The sequence below is a fragment of the Athene cunicularia genome (genome assembly GCF_003259725.1).
Source record: "Athene cunicularia isolate RWA chromosome 5 unlocalized genomic scaffold, athCun1 chr5_part1, whole genome shotgun sequence".
NCBI classification, from domain to species: domain Eukaryota; kingdom Metazoa; phylum Chordata; class Aves; order Strigiformes; family Strigidae; genus Athene; species Athene cunicularia.
Window position 1 is genome coordinate 24,670,071 of NW_020799101.1, and position 25,285 is coordinate 24,695,355.

Sequence of the window (25,285 nt, forward strand, 5' to 3'; positions counted from 1 at the left end):
TGGGGGCCTGCAGCACCTGCTCGAGGTGGTGTGGGCACTTGTGCCGGGCCGGGGTCTGGGTTTTTGGAGGGAACGGTGGCCGACTTGTGCTGCAGTGGCAGGCTGCAGTCTGCGTGGGGGCCCGATCTGCGCTGCAGGTTTGGGGAGGTCTGTGGAGATGGGCCACTCTGAGGTCCGTGGCTTTCCAGGGACCTGTACGTGGCTCATGAATGGACTCTTGCTTTGCATACATCAGTATTTCACTTATTTTCTTAGATCTTGCTGCTACTTCAGAGTCCCTGGTGACTGCATTGATACAAAGCCACCCTTCTGCCTGAACCACAGGCCTGTAGCAGCCACTGGCACGCTGTGGTTGTAGTGAGCAGCTAGCTGACTCCTCTCAAATTCAGCTCCCATCCTGTAGTAACCAGCTCTCGTAACAGCTGTGCCTGGCTAGTGGTGTGTGAATATTAACTTGGTGCATTGGTATTTCTGATGTTCATGAGCTTAATTACAAAACTATGGAGAGGAGTATGGTTCTTAAAGCTCCTTTTCTGACACATACAGAAAGCTTTGACATGAAAGATACAGTAAAAGCATACACGGGTATTGCTGACTCCTGTATGTTATTGCTTTGGCTGACTGACTGTCACAGGGATACAGCAGAGTAAAAGTGATTTGTAGACTACAGAAATTGCTAGTCAACAGTAGGGACTAATGTCTGCAGAATTCATAGCAAAATGTTAATGCCATCATATAGATACAAGTGAAGAGAGTCCCTTTCTTTCTGCTTTACCCCACCAATATTAGTATATTCAAGTGTGGTATCAACAGCAGAGATTTTTAAATTGTTTGACTGGAGATGTCAGTCATTAGGTGATCTGCAATTCTTACCAAGACTACTGTGTGCATATATGCCTTGTAATAAGGCTTTTAACTGCATAAGTTGGTCCCTTTGTGTCTTTATTTTTTCATCTCTTAATAACAATTTATCTTCCATTACACATTTTTGCGATATGTTTGATCCTCTTAGCTGAACACTACTTTCTTCATCCCTGGAAAGAAATTTGCTCCAATTGCTAATCTATAGGAGCTTGACTTATCTTAGCCTGTGGACCCCATCAGCTAACTTTTACAGACTGTGACTTTACATTTGTTGCTGAGAGCTGATAGTTTCCACAAGGCCTTTTAGCTTGTCTGTGATGCTGTATAAGTTAGAACTGCATTCCTTAGAGTTGGTAAAGCCATTTCCATCCTGTTCAGTTTCAGTGACTTTGACTAATGTAACTAGGATTGGACTGTGGCCTAGTGTTCAGGGGAAGGCAGATTAAGTTATTCAGACTGTAACTGTTTTTCTTCAGAGAAGTCATTTGGTTTGCTCTATTGAATGGTTGTATTGCACAGTTTCAGCAAATGCATAGGAAAAAGAAAAAAGTGAAGAAAGATTTCCATCTATCTTATGTTGCTTTTGTTTGCTTTTAAATGGCAGATGCTTTCTTTACCTGTCGAAAGAATGTGCTTCTGGCGAAGAGCACGTCCACCCAGATAGAAGGTGTCTTTGCTGCGGCCAGAGGAAGGTCGGTTCCAGAAGAGCAAGAAGCCCTTCTTCAGCAGTGGCTGGAGGAAGGAGCAGGGAATTTGCCAGCCAGCGAGAGTGCTCCAGCAGTGGGGAAAGTATCAGTTACCCTCACTAGTGACTGGTTAGAAGGTTCAGATCTATTGATGACTAGCCTCAGTGACCTGAATTCAGCTCCAGAAGTCACCCAGTGTGCTGGTCAGCAGCTCACAGAGCTACATGCCTTGGCTTCTGCAGAACCGCAAGATCATGCAGTGACCGAACTGGCAAAATTAGCAGCAGAGGAAACGGTGGCTGTAGCAGGCAGTGCCCCTTGGGCAGCTGTGGTGCCACGGGCAGATCACCAGATAGCTGGCTGTGCTGCTATTGGTGTAGAAGTGCAGAATGAAGACCCAGCTGTGCTGGCCTGGAGTTTAGCGCGTGATGCAGAGACAGTGCCAACGGAACCCCCAGCCTGGCCCATTCAGGATACGATACAATTTAGTCCTCTTCCGACAGGGGTACCCTACCATGGTCAGTAGTAACAGCTCTGAATGTAATGTTCATTTTGGTATTTGCATTTGTAGTGATTGTGGTCAGGTTATTGTGTCTGGGCTTGCTGTCAGTAAGACATTGATTGTATCTGTCCATGCAGAATTGACAGGATCTGCTAGTGAAAACTAAAGTCAGTTTTTGCTGAGGGAGGGCTGGTCACAGCTGGTAGTGTCTGTGCTATTAGACCATCTGGTCTGAACATCAATAAATGTTTATTTCCTAGGAACTGTTCTCAAATTAATATAATATATATTAATATAATATAAAAAGCACGCAGAAGCTGGTCAGGTGTTTCAGTATTCTTGACTGGTCCTCTGTTGTGTCATCCTCGTTGACAATTATCCAAAGGCATCCAAAAAGAGCACCAGAAAACCAGAATGGGTGAGGATTTGCTCAGAGGCTACAACACTCTAGCTTAGAGAATGAGAGTGGCTATTTTCTGGGTTCCAGGGGGGGCAAAAGTATCACCAGGGTACCCAGCATGGCTGTAACTTGGCTTTTTGTCTCTTACATGTAGAGATTTTATGGAGAGACTGGGAAGATCTTTCTGTCCAGCCCTATGTGCTGGAGCAGGTCTCAAAAAAGACTCCTCTTTTTGAATTTCGAGTCATGTCTTACAACATCCTTGCCCAGGACCTGGTGGAGCAAGGCTTTAATCTCTACCTACACTGTCACCCAGACATCCTGAACTGGAACTACCGCCTTCCAAACCTTTTGCAGGAGATCCAGCACTGGGATCCTGATGTGAGTATGACTGAGCTGTTTGCACATCATTGTCACCAGAATTTGAATTCCTTGTTTGATCTAAGAGCATTAATTTAAAAAAAAAAAGAACATGAGGGAGGAGTTCTAGGAAGATACTTCCTGCTTGGTAACTGAACACTGATTCCTCTTAGAGTGTTGGAGGCCTTGTTCATATGTTTTTTTGGTGTCTGTCTTGCTTTGATTGTGTTACTGTAGAAACTAGTCATACTTTGATAGGAGGGCTTAACTTCTTTAAACAGCAGAAGTAGAGGAAGAAGAGATGATATGTGTTTGGGGAGGAAAGGACCAGGTTTACAAGGCAGCACAGAAGGGGAAGCCTGCATAGAAGAGGACTTCATGACTTTTTCTATTCCTTGAGTCCTCTTTGTGTGATGAAGGATCTTCTGCCTCGTCACTGGAAAACTGAATGATAAGCTAATGTGACCCAGAAGGTTATTGCTCTTTATCTGGAAAGTACAAGACAGAGTTGCAGTGATGACCTTTCTGGTTGCAGGGTTGGTATGTGAGTGCATTTTTCCACTTTCTTCCTTCCCCAAAACAAGGTAATTAGCAAATACTGGTGGAGCGAGTGAGGTCTTTGCCTTCCTTCCAGGTTCTGTGTCTCCAGGAGGTGCAAGAGAACCATTACTGGGAGCAGCTGGAGCCGACGTTCAAGGAGATGGGTATGTCCTGCTTTTGTGTATCTGTACCTTCAGCTCATGGAACTGGCCAAGCAGCGCTTCCTGCTTAACATCTTCAAAGCATGTGGTCTCAAGAGAGCTCTTCCTGTTTGTCACATGGCAGCTGGCCCTACTTCTGAACTGTCTGCCTAGACTTTCACCCTTTCTTTTGTAATTGATCTTTCTCATAGTTGACAGATCAGTGTAATAAAAGTGAGAGGGTCCTAGAAGGACAAGGAGGGAGAAAATATCCTCAGTGATAAATGATAAACTGTGATTATTGGAACAGAATTGGGTATAATGCCATATCCAGATGTAGTAGGAATCTCCTCTGCTACATAAACTTGCTGAACTCCCCAGCTGATGGAGGGAGCCTGAGGTAATGACTGGATAAACCTTTTAATAGGTGATGGTTTCTTTTCAGGCTTTGCATGCTTCTATAAACGGAGAACTGGGACGAAGACAGATGGCTGTGCAGTATGCTATAAACACAGCAGGTTCCAGCTGATCAGCCTCAGTCCCATAGAATATTTCCGGCCTGGCTTGGATGTCCTCAATCGGGATAATGTGGGCTTGGTGCTGCTGCTGCAGCCTCTGCTCCCGGAGGGCCTAGATCGGAAGGCAGTCAGTCCTTTGTGTGTGGCCAACACTCATGTGTTGTTCAATCCCCGGCGGGGAGATATCAAACTGGCCCAGATGGCTTTGCTCCTAGCAGAGATCGACAAGATTGCAAAAACTACTAAAGGCAGCTACTATCCTGTCATCTTGTGTGGAGACCTGAACTCTGTACCTGATTCTCCACTCTACAAGTTCATCCGGAACGGTGAACTTTCCTACCATGGGATGCCAGCCTGGAAGGTAGGTGCCAGCCAGAACTGGAATTGGGTAGCTCATTATTGCATGATGCTAGAGAAATGCATGGCTGTGTCCTTCCTCTCATGAGGAAATAGTCCAAATACTGAATTTGGTTATTCATCAGTCTTCCCTAATGCCTCCAGCACTGGTGGAGAAGGAAGCGGACAAATGTGTGCGTGTTGTTTCGACCACTGCTCTTTTGGTTTCTCTTGAGGCAAACCAGTGATAACAGACCACTTAATGTCAGGTCCTGGTTCTTACTTGAGATGGGATTTTTGTGCCTGCGTGACTGGAAGTGTAGGGGAGTACAACTCCACCAAGATTTGCCGAAGCATTATGTGAATGTTTGATTTGAAAAGAGTTTGAAATAGGCACCTATGGTAGAGTCTCTTGTGGTTACCTGTTACTGTGTATTGATGATCAACTGCATCATTGGCTTTCAAGCTAAATCATCAGTTCAGTAATACATGCCTGCAAAATACCTTGTCAGGGGACTTTTAGCTAACTGTATCTATCTCCCACAGCTGAAGGTTTATTATATTTGCACCATATTCTGAATAGCTTAGTTTGTGCCTTTCTGTGAGAGTATTTTCCTGTCTTGCTGTTGCACTTGTATATATGCACATTGTAGCTTGCAGAAGTTCTGTTGTGTTGCTGATGTTTCCTCTCCTGTCTCTGGCCTCCTTGCAGGTGTCGGGTCAGGAAGACTTTTCCCAACAGTTGTATTCACGGAAACTGCTGGCTCCGCTGTGGCCGAGCTCACTGGGTGTAACAGACAACTGCCAATATGTCACTCTGTGCCAGCCAAAGAAACCTGGTGAGCTCCAGTGTGCACTGAGAACATGAGTTTGCTGAGGATGGACAGTTTGTGGGCCTTGCTGTCTCTCTCAGTAGCTTGGGCATGTATTGAATGAGGCACTAAGCAAAGGTTCTCTTCTATCAATTTCCTTGGTATATGAATTGAATTTAATTTTTCTGGAGTTGTTGCTGTAGCCCGATTTCTGCCATTTTCCTTCTGTAGTCAGGAGCTGAATGTTCCCCTACCATTGCTCTACATACCTCTTTCATATTCTCAGACTTACGCTTTTGTGCAGTTGTAAACCATGTTTAGCAGCCACAGCTTTCAGCTGCAGGCATTTTTGGGAACGGTTTTGGCTGGTATTTGCACACCACTATTAGGAAATAATTCCTCAGAGCCCGGTTGCAATCATGACTGTTCTCTGCTGTCCTTAGAGAGGGTTAAAAAAAGAAGCCTGCACTAAATAGCTTTTGCTGAAATCTTGAATGTAGAACTTGTATTCAGCCTGATCTCCAGAGTTGCTTTTTCTTTTATGGCAAACATTTCCTTGAGTTGAACACTAACCGATCTGCTTAAAAGTCCCTTGAACTTGTGGTGTCTCAGAGGTGACATTCTTAATTTGTTTCATCAAGATGTTGGCCGTGACTGTTGCATTAGCTAAAGAGATAGCAATAACTGCTCTGTTCTACATTTATGCATCTGTTCTGTTCTACATTTAGGTTCTTATTAAGTGATTCCTGTTCTCATGGTATCAGAGTGATTGGGCACAAAAACCTCTCTTCAACTAAAGAGCTCTAAGAGGGCCAAAGGTCATCTTTAGATGGAGATGCAGGTGTTATCTGTAGATGCAACTGTGTTGCAATTATTTTCTTCTTTTAACTTGTATGTTTCTCTGCAGGCAGACACAGGTACAGCCGGGACTTCCTGCTCCAGTTTCAATTTTGTGATGTTGCCTGTGAACGACCACCACAGCTGGTCCTGTTGGAAGGTGTGACAGATGCTAAACCAGGTATTAATGGGAGATTTTTCAGCTTGTGACTCTCCTAGCTCGATTTTGATGAAAACGTGAGGTAGAGGTAATGCTTGGTGAGAAAAGGGGAAGGCAGAAGCCTGCGTTCCATGGCTGTGTGATTACTGATGGATTCTGTGAGAGCTCAGAAGAGTAGTCTTACCACCCTCATACACACTGACAGTGTTCCTTGAGATGCACTGAGATTCAGCCTCTTTTGGAGGCTGTTTCATATAAAGCGAAATTATATATGTGTATATACACTTCTTTTCTGCTTCAAGATTTTTGGTGAGAGAGAACAAACCTGAAAACTCTAATGTCACAATGGCCACAACATATATGTCTCCAGATGCTGGTACCTAGTAGACACTGCCTTACCTCTGGGTCTTGTGACATGGCTGATAATGCTTTCTCCGCTTCTGTTCTGCCTTTCTAGACACTGTTTGAGAAAGCTGTAGATGAAGGCAGATGAACTTTCTTTGAGAGAAAAGGTTGAAGTACCCTGAGCTTTGATAATATTAAATGCTTTAAGGACATGTCCTTAGCAGGACAGAATATGATTTCTCAGTTGTTTGCACTGATCTGTTCTTAGGGTGTTCCTGGGGTTCCCTTTGAATATTTTTCTTTAAGGTACCTGTGACTGGAAGCTATCTGCTCTTCTTGGGCAAAAGATTCATTTGGTCTCAGGAGAAGCTTGTCAGACTTGGGATGAGCAGCCTGTTCCAGGATCTGTGTAGGTCTGGCTGGAATCTCTTTGCTCCTTTGCAGACCGCCCTGCACACTGGCCCAAGCCTGCTGCCATGGTGAAAGACCCTGATCCCCAGCCATTTGTCCCAAGGTAACTTGGTGCACCTTCCATGGCCCCACTCTTCAAGCCCAGTCTTGGTTTTCCTGAGCACTGAAAATCTGGCTGAAGTAAAGACTGAAATAAATGTGAGGGCGGAAAAGAGTAAGGAGGGCTATCTGGAAAAGCCAGATCCACCCAGGATTCTCTCAGCAGCTGGGTACTGTTCTGTCAGCATTGTGTTGGTGAGGTTGGAAATGAAGGACTTGGACAGGACTGGGTATTGGAGACCCTGGAAGTTCATTGTGCACTTTGTCTGGTGTAAGTGGAGTGAGTAATTCTGAAAGACTGTCTTTTATGTGATCATGAAGTAGAAATACTTTGGACAGTCACATCAGGAAGGGAACATCCAACTTCAGCTGTGACTACAGTACTGAACACTGCATCATTCTCTTTCTTTCCTTGGTAAATGGTGGCTGTTCATGTGCAGGTCCTCAGGCGTTATCCAGCATGGCCTCAACCTGACCTCTGTCTACAGTCACTTCCTGCCACAGAGGGGACGCCCAGAGGTCACAACAATGCCCATGGGGCTTGGAGCCACTGTAGACTATATCTTCTACTCAGCAGAGCCTGTGGAGAATGGGAACAGGGGGGGTAAGTGTGGCAGTGTAGGGCTTATCCCTGTAACATTGGGAGAGGGCTGTGGGGCATGCCAGAATGCAGCTTGGTGTCAGGCAGTGCATTTTGTTAAGCTGGGCTGGATCTACAGGGTGTGACTTCAACTGAAATGATGCATGAAGTAGAAGCTGCATTTTCTCAGGTATCATGAAAAGACACTGTTTACCTTTGCTGTGGCAAAACTGGAGCTGTTTATCTTAGGTTCATGTAGGCTTTTGAGGAAGCTAGAACAGAAAGGATTCTGTTCTTTTGTATAACTATCTTGTGCTCCTGATAACAGGTAGTGCTGGGTCCTAAGTTCAAGGCTTGGACTTCTGGTCTGACTGATACCACACACTGGCCTTAGAAGATGGTGACTCTGGTTACCTTACAATGGCACCACCTCTCTGCTACCTGAAACAGGAGTTATGCTGATGAAAGACTGCATGTAAATGCATCCAGGAGCTGTCTCTGAGCTGGTTTGGATTGTGTCAGAATCAGCTTTGGGGAGGAGGTTAGGAATGAAGAGATTAATTCTTCCTCAGGGGAGGATCTGAAGCTATTGCTAGGACTTAGTACTATGAAAAGAGCTGCTCGTGTAAGCAGCTGCCTGGTGAATTTAGTGTGTACTTGTTTCCTGTGCCTGCAAGTATATGAAACCATTGAACAGCAGTATTATAGGATGCTCACTGCTTTCATATATAGGCTCAAAGGTGCATGCAGTGTTTGTGCAGGCTGTCTTCATTCATCAGGGGAAGAATAGAAAAGCATTGACAGGCATCCTTCTATATGTGTATAGAGTTAATCTACAGCACCAGTCTCGGGCTGATGTTTCTTTCTGTTTTCTTTGTCAGGTCGCAGGCTGTACAAGGACGGAGCCCTAAAGCTGCTTGGCCGCCTTTCTCTTCTCTCTGAAGATGTCCTGTTGCTGGCAAATGGCTTACCAAATCCTTTTTGTTCATCTGATCATCTCTGCCTGCTGGCTAGCTTTGGCTTGGAGATCTCCAGCCTTAGAGAGGGTTAGTGTTGATTCCCTTTCCCTAAAGAAAAGCTGTTCTGAATACAGCAGTTGAGGCTCTGGAATGCACAACCTGCTTGCAAGAAAACTTTTCCTTTTCATGCCCTAAAAGTCCCTTTCTCCTCTCACACCCTCACAAAAACCGGGGATGGGAGAGTTGGAGTGCTTTGTGCATTGGTATTTTGTGGGTCTCTGCAAAACTGAGCTGTGTTCCCAGTGGGCTTCCAGTTGCATTCAGGCATTAACATCCCTTAAAGGGATCCTTGTTCCACTGTTTTGTTTAGCAGATGTTTTAGTGCTGCAGGAACCAACATAACTCCCGTGTTTATTTGTCCCTGTGTGAGATCTTCAAGGAGCTGGGAAAGAGAGGGGCAACACTGCCTACTTCTGCTTAGTTAATTGCTACTGAGGAGCAGGAGATGTATACACCAGTATTCTTTCACACCAAAAGAGTGGTTCTTTTAATTTCTCAGTGATAGTTTATGAAGTGTGGTCCTTCCAGGACTAGTTGTCATGTTGCCTTTGAGGGTCTTGGCTCTGCTAACTGCTTGGAAATGGCTTTTACTTAATAATGTGTAAGGGCTGCCTTGCTGGCAGAGGGGTTTGTGTAGTTGAACAGTTTCTACAGGAAGCTGCCTGCTGTGATTAATGGACCAGGGAATGGCATTGCCAGGAATAGAGCCAGGGGTTCTAAGAGCCACCTGCAGGAGCTCTAGAACTGCAGCAAAAGCCTAGAGGCCTTGGGGAAGGCTCCCTTCCTTTCTAGCAGTCTCAGAACGGTACCTAGTTTGGCACTTCTAGGAAAAATATTTACAATCCTCCCCGTGAATATCAGGTGGAAAGATCCTGTGAGGCATGGCAATGCCAGGAGCCTGTAGCTCTGGGAGGTCCCAAAAGAGAGATGAAAATGGAAGGCATGTGAGAGGCAGCAGAGCCATCAGATGGAAGAGCTACTTGTCACTTGCTCTGTGCCCTTCTGATTCCATTCAGCCTGCCAGGCATCAGATAGCCAATCCATAGCATTCTCCTGCGCCAGACAGAAGTTCTTGCAACTGTCTTCTTGAGCCAACCATGTTTAGGTAGGTAGAACCTGTAGGACTGACTCCTGTCTCTTGACAGGTATTGGGAGGGAGGGCAAGACTGTGTAACTTGGAGCCAGATTGTCAGTTGTTGGTACCCAGTGTACCTTTGGTATCATATCAGTGTACTTTGTCAGCAGTGGCTTGGCCAGTACAAAAACAGTAGAACTGTACCTGTTCCTAGGGCAGATTCACCAGTTCAGCTTGACATTTGGTGCTCAGTTTTTCCCTGAGAAATTAGAGCAATATTGGTAGAAACATTACCATAAATGGGGCAGGGAAATCTGGTCTCACCTCACGTTTTTGTGGGAAGGTACAAGGAGACTTGAAATGTTCTTCCTTCTTCCTGGGTTCTGTTGGGAGACTTTAATACTTTTAATGTTACTTTCTTACTGAAAAATAAAATTTTTATAATCTAAGAAAAAAACACAAAGCAACTGCAGCACCTGGTGCTCCTGGCAGCTGAACCCTATGAGGACTTGCTCAACAAGGCTTTGAGGGTTTGGATGTGAAAGAGGAGAGGACAAATTAGCTACACAAGATAGTAATGAAGATTGAAGAGAGGGATGAAGCGGGCCTCGCTGTTGTCTCCCAGCACATCCCCAGATACCAGAGGTGGTTTGTTTGGCATCGGACTTGTCTTGCAAAATGGTTTCTGTTCAGGAACCCTTCCTCTCCTCCCAAAGAAAGCGAGTACTGCTCGTGTTTTTACAGCTCATTTCTGTAAACTGTACAGAAACAAGGGGTGTGTGTGTGGGGATTGTGTTCTGCGCCCATATGATTGTGTAAGGACTGTATATTCCCTTCTTGCCCCTGCCAGATGTTGTGGTATTTGCCTGGTGACGTGTGGCTGGCTTTTGCTACCTGAGTTGGAATAACACGTAGGAGTCTGTATAAGTGAACAGCAGTCTGAGGGTGAATAAGTCTGTGGCTTTGTTTGCCCTCAGTTTCACAGGTGGTAGTTCTGGTGTGACACTAGTGTTTGTACATGGGGAGCCGTGTATTATTATGGCTCCGTTTATCTGACAGTTGGACTAATTTCTGCAAGTACTCTTTAGTTTTGTAATTGGTTGTATTGAAAATTGGTGAACTGAGAGCTTTGTTTTCTGTCAGGCTTGAAAATAGGTTGCCAGAAAGCAGCCTGGTTGCAGATAACTCCCACCAGCTGGTAACTTTGTAGTAGGAAACTTGGAAGACACTAGAGGTTTGAAAACAACCAACCAAAAGCAAGACAAAAAAATGCTGTGACACACAGTGTTGGCATTCACATCTTCGGCTATCTGCTTCAGTTGTTACTGCTGGCTAGGTCTGATGGGCTGTACACCTACAGATGGACTGGTTGCTCCTGCACCGAGGCACAGGAGCAGTGCTTCAACATCAGAAGTGCTTCTTCCATTTTATTTAAACCAAAGACTTAACTTTTCTTTTGGGTAATTTGCATGAAGGCATCTCTCACGGAGGTTTTAAGGTTCCAGCTGTACTTTGTTGGAAAGTCTAATCTTCCACAGGTCAAGCTAATGCTTTCTTTTTTGATACATGAAATAGTATGGTATGAACTTGGAATGGTTAAGCTGTTGAACACAGGATATGGAGTCATGTGCTGAGAAACCCCAGGACAATGCTGCAAGTGTTCTGATTCTTCTTTCTGAAGGTTAGAAAACTCTGGCTCATACATGCTTCCTTGGGCATTCCTAGGTGAAACTATTGCAGAAATGCAAGACCATTGCTAGTGACTGCATGCAGACACACAGAGGCAGGGTTGAAGAGTTGATTGCTGTGGTTGTTTTGACCGTGGTCCCTTGAAGCTGTGGTACAGACTCCTACAGTTATCCTGTTTCAGGAAAGAAAAAAAAATCCTGTTTTCTAGAGAAATTTGGAGTTAACATCAAATAGATCTGGAGACTTGTTAATGCCTCTGATTGTGGGGGAATATAGAAGATTGGAGATGGGGTGGGTGGAAAGAGTGCCTTCCTCTAAAATAGCAACTAGTATATAGTTGTAGGGAGAAAAGAGTATGTTCTGTGGTTCTTTAAGATAGCACACAGGGAAACAATAAGAGGCTGTGGTAATGAGCAACTTGTGGTGGGACACAGAACTAAGATTCCAGATGTAGCTCTTAACACTGTTTCTTGTCCTAAGTTGCCATTAGCACAGCTTTCTGATGTATTACAGAGGAGTCTGTAAATGGTTATGAGAGTGAAACAACAGGAATAGCTGCTATACTCAGACAGGGAAGGTATCATAGAGCTAGGATTATCTACATCAACTTAGTAGTGATGTAGAGTTCAGAGAGACTGGTACTTAGAGGAAGGGGTGTGAGAGTCCACTGGCAGTTTGTATACGTACCCTGTTATCAGTCTCCTAAGCTGCAGAAACATGCAGCTGTAGAGGCAAACATGTATTTGACAAAGTACCTTTGCTAGACAACAGCTTAGATTGTACCACAGCTGCTAGGCTGTATTTAGTTATGGTATTTAGATAGAAGTTGGACATCCTTCACTTTCTCAGAGTTTTAAGTTCATCACTTCAGGAGGATGCCCTTTATAATCAGTTTTCTCAATTACATGGGATAGGAGGAGTGGTAAACAGTATCATTGCACTGGTTTCTTTCCTTTTCTTAATAAATGAAACTTGGCTGCTGCTTGAAGTCTTCTTTCTCCATGCCTGTTCCTTATGAGGTATCTCTCCAGCAGCTGTTTTCCCACGACTGCCATAACCAGTTAGCTTTCTGAGTTACTGATGTTTATTTTTTTCTGCAGCTGTATTTCTTCAGTTAAAAGCTATGGGTGGAATTCTTTAGGGTGAAGTCTTATTATAAACTCAGCATTTGAATAGTGTCAAGAGCTATAAGATAGTGGGTTTCCTCATCCCTGAAGAGTTAAGTGGGAGGGGAGAGAGCTCTGAAACCAACACTTAGATGGGAATAACTCTTGTTATATACTACCAAAAAAAGTTTATCATTAAGTGCCCTGTATGCTATCCGCTTTGTGAAGCACAGAACTCTGAAATTGACTGTAGTTCCTCTTCTCTGAGGAATGTCTTAGAGGCTATAAAAACAATTTGGCATCTCAGAGAGAATCTTTTAAGAGTGGATCAAGGTATGTGTTATGCTCCTAATGATAGTTGTGAGTGGTGTTGGCAAACAGTCTGCAAAGCAGGATGCAATTTCTTCTCCCATTGCCACCACTTCACTAATGAACATTTATTTGATGTACTGTTAGGAATTTGCAGATATATCCATGGTTCATCCAAATGCAGATGAAGCCTTTTGTGGCTCATCTGAAGGAGGAGCACACAAGCCTTAGGGGGATACCCTCTCCTTTCAGTAGGCTTCCTGTTGTGCAAGTTAATTGAATTGCTGGCTATGACCTGCTCCTTCCCAGACTGTAGCTGCCTGGCCTGTGGTGCTTTTCATAGCAGTGTCACACTGAAATGTGCAAGCTGTGTGATCTCTGCCATTGAATGTACTGCATTGTGTTTCAAAGTATGATACCAAGTTTCTATAGAGAACTCACCTTGCTGTAATGATAACCAAGATGAGTGATTTAACAGCTGGCTTCACACCTCAAGCTCCTTCCTTTTGGCAGCTGTACAAGTTCGGCTTCTTCTGTCCAGGCAAGCTGTCCTCCAACTTCTACTGAAAATGTCATTCTAGTCTTGAAATTCTTCTTCCTTTTGTTTATTTAAAAGTGTATTTATTATTTCAGACCTAGGCTGCACATTCTTGTGCTCGAAGGGAATAGGAATGCTGTACAGTAGAGATGGAAAATTTCTCCTAACTTTGGTTAGACAAGCAACAGTTTTCAAGGTGCTGAGGTGGCAAATGGAAGAAGGACTAGACACGACACTGGCATGTGCTACAACAAAAGATGCATTTGTTCCATCCATTCTTTCCTGTTATACACAAAGAAGATTTGACTTCAAGCCTTAGTAATGCTACTTAGGTTTTTAGTCCTTCCTTTCTGGATGGAAAGCTGCCTACAGCAGTCTTAAGTTTATTCATAAACTGGGGGTAGATGAATGCAGAAGTTAGTTATTCTAAAGCTATTCCTTTTCCTCCCCCAGTGTGAGGTTGGAGGTAGGATGGCAGTCACTCTTTACCAAAATAAAAATATAATCCAGGCCTGCTGTCCACATAGGCCTTTGCCTTCCATAATCCTGCAGTCTGTGCATGAATGATGCTCTTAAGGCTCAGTCTCACTCTCATTAATGGATTAAGGCACGTGAGAGCCTTAAGTTTTGTGGTCTTCAGCTTCTCAGTGTAGGAGCTGACTGGGTTTCTTTTTCCAATTTTTTTTTTTTTTAATTACTACTTTGCTAAGTTGTGTATCCTTTCCACAATAAAGGTTTTTCTCTAAGGTCCAAGTAGCATAATCTGTAACTGACTTAAAGACCTACAACTGCTGGAACTATCAGTAACAGGGGAAAAGCCTGATTGAAGAGGGAACAGAAAGTTTTATTTTTAATCTCAGCTGTGGCCAAGTCACTGTTTTGCCATTCTCACTCCATTGTCTAGCAGTCATCTTGACCTGTCTATAGGGGGTTAGGAGTGACCTGATTTTTAGTAAAATCTAAGACATGAAGCAGAGGATATTTTTGAGCAAGCATCTAAAGTAGAGGTTTACAGAAGTCACAGCATTTTAGTATTTTTTTCTAATACTATTAATCTTTTCTGTATTTAATAGTGGAGCAAGAAGCCTTCAACCTCTGCTGAAGTCTGCTGTCAACTCCTAGGCTTGAGCACAGGCCATGCAGGCTTATGAAGTGGCTACTTTCTTCTTTTGTGTCTTCATACCATCTACTAGGTGCTGTGCAATTACTTCCCCTCAAGGCAGAAGTTGTTCATATAATTAACTTAGCTAAGAGGGACTATTGTATGTACCATTCTCTTTGGAGTAACAGGTTAGGAGATATTTATTCCTTTCCTCTACACACTGTAGGCTTGCCTACATCCTGGCCCTGGTCCCAGCTATTACTCATTTCCCTAGAGAGAGGGGGTATGTTATGCCTGAAAGATGATAGTCTGAATAAAGTTGGATCCCCCTTGCTGGGGAAAGGCACTGAGTCTTGCAGCTGACTGTCCTTTATTAACCCAGCATTTGTCTTGAGAAGTCCTGGTGAGGTCATTAGTCTGGAAGGCCACTAAACTACAGACCTTAAGTAGAATTGCTTTTCAAGCCAGGAAGGGAGACTGGATCATATGTTGTAGAGCAGTGCAAGCAGAGGCTTGTGTTAACCCTTACAGTATTGTTTCAAAACCAAAATTTCTGTTGCTTGCATACACTTTTTTTTTTTTTCCGATCCAGCCTGACTGATGGCAGTTCAAGAGGCAAAGATGAGTTTCAGCCTTTGCTACGCAGCCACATACGTACTTATTACTCTCTGGCAGCTGCCTCTGTGTGTACAGACATACTCACCTGTTCAGATGATTGAAGGAGAATGAGGGTTCTTCCATGTCCATAGTGTTTCAAGTACAGGGCATCTATACATCATCTGTCTGATATCATCACTCAAGGCTGTGCCTTTCACTTCTCAGCTGACTGACAGTGGGGATGTTTAAAATGGAAAGAAAGACAGTACAGACATCTTGTTTTCTCTGCACAAGCTGAAAGCAGTACAGAGGGAATTTTATTGTCTTAAGTGTCAAAGGGAGCCAGAAGAAGTATCAACATGAGGGCTATGGGAGGTGCGGTAAGAACTAAATCTAAATACAAGTTCTGTGTTGGCTACGTAAGAACACAGAACCACACTGATTAATTACAAAAAGACACACATAATATTGTTCGTAAAGAAAGACACCTTCCATTTCTTAGTTCAGAGCTGTACCAGTGATAAAGATGCAAACAGTTTTGGAGCACCCTAATAGTGCTAGAGTAGAATACTGATGTGCATGGAAAGGGACCACTCTGGTCCTGCTAGCACCATCTCAACCCTGACATGGAGGAAAACTCTGCTTTGCAGAGATTATGGGGGATTTAGTAGCCTTCTTGGCCTAAGTTGAGTTGCTCTTGAGCAGATGGGGCCAGGGCACCACTGAAGGGGAGTGGTTGTGATACATGTAAACACCTGCTCAGAAAACAGACAAAAATATTAAATTCCCTAAGGAGTTCAGCTTGGCTCTAGAGGGACTGTCTCCACCTTGCTCTGGCAGAACAAACACCAAGCCAGAATAGCACTTGCTTTCTTGGGTTAAGTTATAAATCCATAATGCAGGTCAATGTTGACAGGACAACAGTGCAAGACCACTGGAATATGTGGTGTTATTTCAGACAGACGTGCACACACTGTACACATGGGACAGGGCACCTCCTGCTTATATCTAGGGCTTGATCATCAGGACTACTTGAAATACTTCACTCAGAAGGAGCAAGTGACTAAAGCAACCACCTGAAATGATTAGCCAGAGCCACTAGAGCAAGGTCAAGCCCATCAACTCCAAACTCTTGCCCTTTAGCAACAGAGCATTCTTCTGTACATTATGGTTTCTTGAACTCTGCAATTTTAAGGACAAGTCATGTCCATACACCACCACATGTGAACCTACCTTAAGAGGCAGGCAGCTGATTAAGGCTTTTACCTGAAATACTTTTAGAAAAATTCTTCACATTAAGCAGATCTGATAACAGCAATACAGCTACTGCATAAACAGAAATTTATGTTTCAGCCACAGTTCTGGAGTAATTTATTCTGGTAGATCCAAGCATACTGTGTACTGACCCATACAGACAGTGGCACACAGGTAAAAGTCAACTGAAAAAAACCACTCCACTCCCAGCTAAAACACTTGCTAACATAATTTTAATTCCTAAAGACTCATTTAGCTTACTGTATGAGAGTTTAAAAAAAGGCTAGTGTGTCACAGACTGATGGACACCCAACTCCACTCCTTAGTATATGTGGTTTGTATCAGAATGACAAGGTATTAGAAAGTTTTGCTCTCTAATCCATATAAAAATAATTGCAGTTGGCCAGGGACTTACCTACATAAAAGTATAAAGAGGAACTTTTATTTTGAGGTTTGCATTACATTTGAAATAGTTTTGCTAGTAGTAGGTCACCATCTGTTCCAAGTCTTTAAAAACTCACTTAGACTTCACATAGAACATTACTAGAGTATGGATGCAGTTCTACAGAGTTCACAAGGACTTATACTGCAGAACAGACATCAGGTGACACCTACTGAACAGTGAAATTTACACCCCAGAGCTACATGAGCGATCATATTAACGTATAACATTAAATAATTAATAGGACTCCTCAAGATCCATCTTTTTTTGTTCTGCAGGCACTAAGGAGTATGAGTTACAGTCTAGTTCCTTATTTTCATTCCTTCTCTGTAGCTCTGAAGACCACAGAAGTGCAAAAGACTCATCTCCAGCCTTTTCTTCCTTATGGTTAAAGGAAGACAGGGCAGGTAGATAAGGGAGGAAAGAACTGGAAGTGTGAAAGTTTGTCTTTCATTGTTCCCTCAGGTTTCTTACGGCATAAAACTGGATTGCACTGATCTCGCTGTGACAGGGGGCTGCTATGCTGTCTTGTTAGCAAGGAAGCTAAACTTTGTGTTGAAGTGACTTATCTTGTTACAAAGGCGGGGAACAACTGCAAGAAGGGGAGAACTGTTTGGTCACTTTCTTCCGGTTTCTTGCAGCATCTGCTAAACTAGAGATACAGAAACACTAAGGGGCAGAAATTCTACCACCCAGAGAAACATAACAGAAGGCTTGAAATAGTAACCCTAGTAGAGGGCTCATGTCTGCTCCTGTGTCCATCTTGAGAAGTCATCAATATTAGATACATAAGAAGTAAATGCTTCCTAATGTACATAATTGTGAAACTAAATCTTGAAAGAGCATATTCCTGGCTGGCTACAGTTGAGGATTAAGAGACCTTGAACTCAGCCTGTCATTCATTTCTTAAAACATCCACTTCCTTTGGTTTTCTAAGCTATTGGCCTCAGTCACATCCTGCAGGAAAGTGCTTAATTACCAGGTCAAACAAAGCATTTTGTTTTAAGCCATTCTGTGCTGGTGATCTAACACTGCTGAACATCTCTTTTGCCCTGCTCTCAAGAAAGCATCATTAGCTTGCAGCTGACCCCTCACTTGCCCCATCTGTTTTGAAGTCTTCCTCCTCCCAACACACTTCCCGTCCTTTCCATCAAGTCTGTCCAGTTATTGAATGTGCTCTGTATGAAGCTACTAATTATTCTCAAGAGCTTTCCAGTTACTCTGAATTAACTAAAAAAAAGTCATGGTGAGAATGCATCCTAGTTTTATCTAAGGGGCTTTTACAATTTTTTTCTGGATTTCATCCACTTTAATAAAACCTGACATTCAGTCTCCCTTGCTGACTGCTGCTTGTATTTATTATATTCACAGTGGCATCTGAATTTTCAGTCTGCTGCATAGCAAACATTATGCAAAGGCAGTTTGTGGCTTGCAAGTGACCTATAATATTGACAGGTAACTGTGGTACCTTTACAGCTAACATCATCAATAGCATCCAGAAGCTAAATATGTTAATTTACAGCCACACAAAATTGACCAGAGGACAGATTCAGATGGGTGCTTGGATTGCTACTGCTGCCTATTTCAAATTGTTACATGTAGATGGAGTGCAAAGGAAGGGACAGATGTTGCACTGTTGAACTGAGTTGAACTGAACTCAGTTGAACTGAGAAAACTGGCATCCTCTTCTGGATTAACCTTATCTTGGATCAGTAGGAAGTTCAGTGACTTTGCCATGGACTGTCCTCCTGGTCATACAGCATAGCAGAAAAGTACAGACTACAAAGAGAGCTCTGAAGGATAGACTGCAGCAGTATGGATATAGTGCTTTGCGGGTTACATCACAGTTAAGGATGTACAGTTAGGAACTTGTAAGGCCTGAGTTCACTCGCTTGTGGGTGGTGCTTCCAGGATTAACACTCGACAAAAAACCTGATTTGTTTGGGGGTAAGAATCCATTCTCTGCCATCAAAATAACACTGCTTATGTGAGGGTGTGGCACATCAGTACTGCAACATAAATTCTGGTAGAGCTAAGCCCCATCATGTTTCTAACAAATTCACAAAAAAGAGTAAACCCAGTTCTAACAAAAATATGTAGTATTTCAGAAAGTTTAGCTCTTTTGTCAGTGCTGTGATAAAATAAGACTCACTTTCTCTCAAGGATACTCCCACTCCCAACCCTCAGTTTTTGCATGGCCTAGATCCATGCATCCAGATGACTTTAAGGCCATGCTGTTCTGACTTCTGGGAACTCCACTGTTACCAGGCTCTAGGTCTCAGAGAGGTCTGAGAACACTTCAGATTTCTGACAAGCGTTACACTGCTTCATCAGTAGCACAACACTCCCCTGAAAAGAAGTGTAGAAAGAATCAAGGCTGTTAGTGGGCAGAAAGGCCCAGCCCAGCCCTTTGGGGAAGGCTAGCATAAGTGGTGCTATCAAATGCCGCAGCTATCCAAAGAGCCAGAAAACAAGCACAGCTCTAGGACTGGGGTGGGGAACTACTTTCAGGAGGCTCCAGACTGAGCTGTCAGGAAAGCAGCTGCAATCTCCTTGAGCAGGGCTTCCCACCAACAAGTGTCTGTAACTCTAGCACTAACACCACAGTGAGGAAGGAGCAAGACCCTTGTGGAAAGGAAAATTGCTTGTAAAACATCATTAAATCCTTCTTTAACTATTTACTCTTAAAACTTGTACCTCACTGACTGAAGTGCCTTCTGAAAGCTTTCACAGTAGCACTCACTAGAAGTTAATAGAGAGAAGGCTGATGAAGAGATGACTCTAAAGTTTAAGCTTCCCACCAGCCCTGCCTGCCCCCACTGCCACTGTTGGGACAATTGAGGTCTCTGCCTGTTTTCATGTGGCAATGGCATAGGCATATCCTGACCCACTCAACCACAAAAGGACTTAGAGCAACAGCTCACCAGTATTGCAGTGGGTAAAGAGGACCATCATCCCACTGTCTACCCCCTAAGAGACAATGAAATGCTTTGAAATAGGCAGGACTAAACACACAAGATGTGGTTTCTCCAGATGAGTGGCCTTTGTATGATCAATAAATCAGGAGGCTGAGCAAATTCAGCCCTGTCTCTCACAAAACCAATGCTAAACAGAGTGTTCATAATGACAAAATTGAGTTTTTGCACAAGACGTGGGTGCCATCCCATTCCAGCATCACTTCTTACTCAGCCCTGCAGGCCTTGCATGGGCTGAAGACTTCTGTGCAGACAGGGAAGAAGTACTGTCAACAAGATGCTTCATCTACTTGCTGCTAACATAAAAAAAACTGATAGCAGGTCTGCTGACCCCACGCACTTCATATTCTTCCTGCAGCAAACTCCCACCAATGTACAGATCTTTTTAATTTTTTTTTTTTTTTAAAATACTTGTTTCAGTGAATTAAGTTGGACACCTTTCCCAGAATCAGGCAGGTGAATCCTCTGGGACCCATGGGATCCAGCTCTGGGACTGGCCCACTAGGAAGTACCTGGAAGATCAGCACTCTGTTCCGCTCCTGCTCCCCTGTCCCCTTTGTCAGAATCACTGCAGGTGGATCCAGGTCCCAGTTGTGGCCAGAAAGAAGTCTGTGGAGCCAGGCACGCAAGGTACAGCTCTCTTCACACCCGGATCTGGTACCCATTGAGGTCTGGCATGGCTTTGGAATCGGCAGGCTTTTTCTCACCAGATGGCCTGTGAACAAAGAAATATTCAGGAACTGTTTTTTCAGTCAGGAGGGGCTGCACATAGAGATGGCAGCAAAGGAAGAGTTACAGGAAAGTTTCAGACTTATCCTACACTATCAAGGGCAGGATTATTCTGCAACCTCCAGCAACTCTCCCACTGACTCCACAGAATTGATTGCAGGTTAAGAGGAGTAAGAAGTCCATGCTGGTACCCCAGTTCAGTTTCAGGAAAACAGTATCACTGACAGCAGTGTAATTTTTGAAATCTGTTTGGGGCACAGGTCTAGGAGACACCAATGCTCAGACCCCTATGTAAGGTTAAATATCAGCTACCAGGATCACTGAGCTGCCTTCCTCCTCCCTGCCAAAACAAAATAAACCCCAGCTGTCCCCCCACTCCCCCAGCAATGATAAACTCAAAGGCACAGACTAGAGAAGAATACTTCTGCAGGTGAGAGAAGCATCCCCTGTTATAAAGAACTCCAGTAAGACATCAGAAGGATCCAAAATCAGACAGCAAGATGGGAGTCTGTGAGTAAACCAGAGATGGTCTAGATAGGTCTCCTTGATCAGCAACCCTACTCACCGTCGGTCCCCACGGCTGTTGCGCCGATGGGGGCTGGCCTGACCTCTTTGTGGGGAGGAGACATCTTTCTTTCTGTCCTTGGTGGGCGATGGTGGCCCAGTTCCTTTGCCAATCTGCCAGAAAAATTAAAAGTAAGAGCAACATGATCAGAAAAGAAGTATGAGTAGTAACCAGAAAACACAAAGCCTAAACATGATTAATTATATGGGAATAAAAAAGGCAAGGCAAGTGCATCAAAAATGCAAAAGTCAGAAAAACAAGCTACAGTGATAGCTATGGTTCCAAGGACTGCATACAGTCCAAGCTCATCACAACTGCAGTACTGCATGAGCATCCATAAGGGACCAGCCTGTATACAAAGTAAAAGAGCCCCCAGCCTCCAATTCACCTTCTAGTCCACCACCACCTAGGACAGGCTCCTGCCACTTCATTCCCCCAGCACACCATCAGCCAAGTAAGACGGCAGATGCAGCAGTGAACAACTACTCCATCCTTGCTAATTACCTTCAGCCTCATATCACGGGCATGTCTCTCAAGCTCTTTGCGGAAGTCTTCCCGGGTTAACTTGTCTAGATCCAGGATGGAGTGCTTCCACTCAATCTGCTCCACACTGTGTGGGTCATGGGACACACAGTGGCCCAACTTCACCTTTTTGAGAGTGTGCCAGCAGCGGCGATATGCCTCTTCAAAGTCAAAGATGAGTTCGCTCAGTGTGCGGAAGACAGGTGCTTTGTACATGAGCTCCTCACGTCGGCTGATGCCCAGTGCCCCATAGCGGCCTCCAAAGTTCACCCCCAGCACAATGTGTCTGAAGTAGTTCCCTGAGAAGTGGGTTTTGAAGCTGATGGGGAAACGGTCCAGCGTGGTCATGTTGTTGGTGAGGTAACTGACAGCAGACACTATTCAGGAAACAACCAGTGATACCATTTTCTTGACAAGATCCTTCCTGCTCCAAACCCTCCCAGCCTGCTCAGGAGATTCACCACTGATTCAGGCATCACATAGGCAAGATTTTTCTCCAGGTCAAGATTCCAGCTGCCCTACTTTATTCTGTGTCATGGGAAAACCAGACTTGGCCTCTTCAATAAGACAATCAACAAAGGTAAGTTAATTTCGAAGCAGTTTTGTTATGCAGAAGTTGTAATGCTAACATGTCAAGTGTGCTGTATTCCATAGTGCCCAAACTGTTAACACTGTAGCATTATTCCTCACTTGGTTTCAATTTGTTTTACTAGCTACTGTTTGACACACAAACTGAGGAACCTTCAGGACAAAATACTCAGACTGCCCTTCTGAACTTGCCATCTGTGCTCCTCCAGATGTCTTTGCCAGTATGCATCAAGAATCTATTGCCTGTGTGACACAGTCTAAGCCTGGAAGATAGATAGGAAAGAGGTGTACTTAAAGACAACACATGTCTAGAATTTAAAGGTATTGCCTAAGATGGCAGGCAGTGTTAGTCATAATAGTAAAGTGACACACACCATGATTAGAAGTTGGGGAGGATCCCTAACTTACTTTAATGTAGAACACATGCAGCCAACATTGCAGTAAGGGAACAGTGTTACCCACAAAGGACTTCCTGCCCTAACTCTAGCTATATTTTGCCTCTCTTTAGATGTTACTTAGAGCTTTTCTTTATCTTTTACTCACTTGTAGAGTTGTCCAGAGCAGCAACACCCTACTTAAGAAGGAGGAGCAACTCTGAAGAACTAGTTCTAGTATTTCAGAGAATTGCTTGGATTTGGATTTTATTGGTGGGGGTTTTTTTTTGAGAACTGGGGAGGGAAGACAGAGGGATATGGGGCCTGGTGACAATACTATCAGTAGCCTCAAAGCATCATAAGACAGCAGAGGAGAAAACACAAGGATGGGCAGACATGCACAATTCCAAGAGGAAAGGATACATTCCCAGGATCACAGCTTCCAGGCATTTTATTGGCAGGGCCTCTTTGGTCATTTCTTTGGCCAGGTCCATCAGCCTGCAGAGTGGGACAAGGGAAAGACAAGGACTGTTAGAGGGCTTGTGCTATGCAAGACAGCCAGTTCAGCCCCTCTGCGCTATATAGGTAAGGTAGGTTTCAGGAGAGAAGATGACCCACTGAGGACACAGAACAGAAGAAAATATCTTCTTTAGGAAGATATTAAATCCAAACCAGGACTCTACCACATGCTGTCACTGCTTACAAGGAAATCCCTTCAGTGAGTTACCACAAAGCTGCCTACTAGGCCAGTCTCCGTTCTCAGGGAGACCACAGCACTTGGCTCAGGGGGTTCTGGATGGACACCAGTGTGACCAAAAGCAGAAGCCTCAAAGGACCAGGAGTCAGCAGTGTTTGCCTCACAAGGTTCAAGGACAGTGAAGCCCTCTTCTGTGGCATCAAGCCTACTCTCTGTTCAGTAAATACTGTGGACAGTAAATACATTGCACTGATTACAACACAGGACATTTGGAGTCATATAAGTCTATGGATTAGACCAATAATAATATAACTAGACCAATCCCAGTCTTGGGAGACTCAATATGCTGGCAAGAGAGTCAGTGAACATCAGGTGCTTTTCTCCAGGAACTTATGGGGCACAGCTCTTGCCAAAATCTGCAGTCAGAAGAATCCCCCTTCTCCTTCAAAGTATGAGACACCAAAAGTTTAGTGAGCCTATATTTTGCAAAGGTATTCACAGCAACTATGAAGTTAGACCTGTAAAGATACTTGGCTTTTACAAAGCTTGTTTAGAGCAGGACCTAATTCCAGAATCCACCAGGAGCTCATATTCCAATTGGAAGCAGGCAGAATCTGCACATCTCTGAAATACCTTATTTTACTGGATTTACTGATTTGTGACAACAAAACCTACTCTTGTCTTTGAGAAAGGCCAGACACAGCTCTGCCCAGCTGTGCCCAGGCAACAGACAATGAACTCACCTAAAGTAAGATGGAGCTGCAGTACTGAAAGACTCGAGTGCCACACAGACCTTGGCCAGGGAATGGAAGAAATAGCAGTGGGTATAGCAAGGCCCCAACATCTTAAAGCAAGGATTCAATGCTGTAGGAGCTGCCAGCACTTACCCAGTCAGAGGTCTGCTCTTCTTAATCTCAAAGAATTGTGTCCCAGTGTGATTGTACCTGGAGGCAAGAAGTTAAGGGCTTGGCAGCTTGGAAAGTATGATAGTTTGAAGAAAGCCTGTCTAAAGAACTTTCATGATACTTACAATTCTCACAGCAAAGTTATGATCACAGCAACACAAGAAAACCCCCACCTCCCTCTCCTGCTTTTCTTCTGTTTATAATCCCACCTTACCTAGACTGTATTTCCTTCTTGTTAATTTTTCTCCTCCCCACACACAGGTTTCCACTCCATTTTTCCAAAGGTCCATGCTGACAGCGTATGCTCTGCTCAGCTTTCCAGTTACCAGGGCAAAACAAAGTTTGACAGATTTGTGTCTGCTCTGGTCTGCACAGAACGCACGGAGCACTGAAACATTCATGGTGCCTTATTCTAAGACTGACCGGGACTCAATCCAGAGCACAACCACCTTAGAAGGGTGAGAGGTGCCAGAAGGTCTGCATTCTTACCTTGTTTTAGGGCTGAAGCCAGAGTTAGCTCTGTGTCTCCTCAGTGAGATTAGCCTGCCTGCATGGCACATATCTGCTGTCCAGCACAAAAGGCATGTCACATAGGCAGCTCTTGATATAAAGAGGCAGGGTGGCTGACTGTCCCTTAGGCAGCTACAGAGAAGAGTGTTCAAGTAGGATAACCTGAGAGGCAGTTTTCTCACCACCACAGCTCACCCATGCTGTAACAGTGAGGTGACACAGTTTGTAGTCTGAGACCCAGCTGTCAGGATCTCAGATAGGCGTGTTTTTAATGAAATGGCACTGTAAAGCCACTGATCTAGAAAGGTGGGTAGTGGGGAAAGGCCCTTGACAACATGCCATTTTGCTACATGGATTGAACAAGATCAGAAGGTAACTTAGGCAGAAAATAAAAGAAACAGAGCAGCATAACAAACCATCATCCCAAGTCCAGCTTCCTGTTTTCAGGGATCAAGTTTCTGTTCCCTTCCAGCTACAACAGAATGAGCTTTTCTGTTCTTCACAGGGAAAGAACATCCCCTTGCTCCCTCTTCCTGGGTTATCAAACAGGGACTGAAGTCACAGTAAAGGATACTGAAGCTCCCTGATGTAGCGCTGTACAGCTTCCAGGCGCTCAGGGATGGGGGTGGACGGCTGGAATGCAGGCACACTTGGTATGGGAATCTGAAATGAAGAGCAGAACATAAAGCACTGCTTGCA

At 44.1% G+C, this 25,285-nt stretch overlaps 2 protein-coding genes across 5 annotated transcripts; one reads left to right on the forward strand and one right to left on the reverse strand.

Annotated features, from left to right (window-relative positions):
* The first annotated feature begins 1,461 nt into the window (after positions 1-1,461).
* ANGEL1 (angel homolog 1) lies at positions 1,462-20,094 on the forward strand. 4 transcript variants are annotated; one of them, XM_026849783.1, is made up of 10 exons: positions 1,462-2,068; positions 2,607-2,833; positions 3,447-3,516; positions 3,938-4,371; positions 5,059-5,185; positions 6,066-6,176; positions 6,945-7,014; positions 7,451-7,614; positions 8,472-8,636; positions 15,021-20,094. In XM_026849783.1, the coding sequence occupies exons 1-10, from the start codon at positions 1,462-1,464 to the stop codon at positions 15,023-15,025; spliced, it is 1,980 nt and encodes a 659-aa protein (XP_026705584.1). In that variant the 3' UTR covers positions 15,026-20,094. The 4 variants fall into 4 exon arrangements, with proteins under 4 accessions (XP_026705584.1, XP_026705583.1, XP_026705582.1 ...); XM_026849782.1 differs by having other exon boundaries at positions 17,187-20,094; XM_026849781.1 differs by lacking the exon at positions 15,021-20,094 and adding an exon at positions 11,410-13,710.
* On the reverse strand, positions 13,732-25,285 carry VASH1 (vasohibin 1). The gene is made up of 6 exons (XM_026849785.1): positions 25,161-25,285; positions 24,059-24,115; positions 22,898-22,972; positions 21,495-21,876; positions 20,991-21,103; positions 13,732-20,411 (listed from the first exon to the last, which is right to left on the reverse strand). The coding sequence occupies exons 1-6, from the start codon at positions 25,268-25,270 to the stop codon at positions 20,339-20,341; spliced, it is 810 nt and encodes a 269-aa protein (XP_026705586.1). The 5' UTR covers positions 25,271-25,285; the 3' UTR covers positions 13,732-20,338.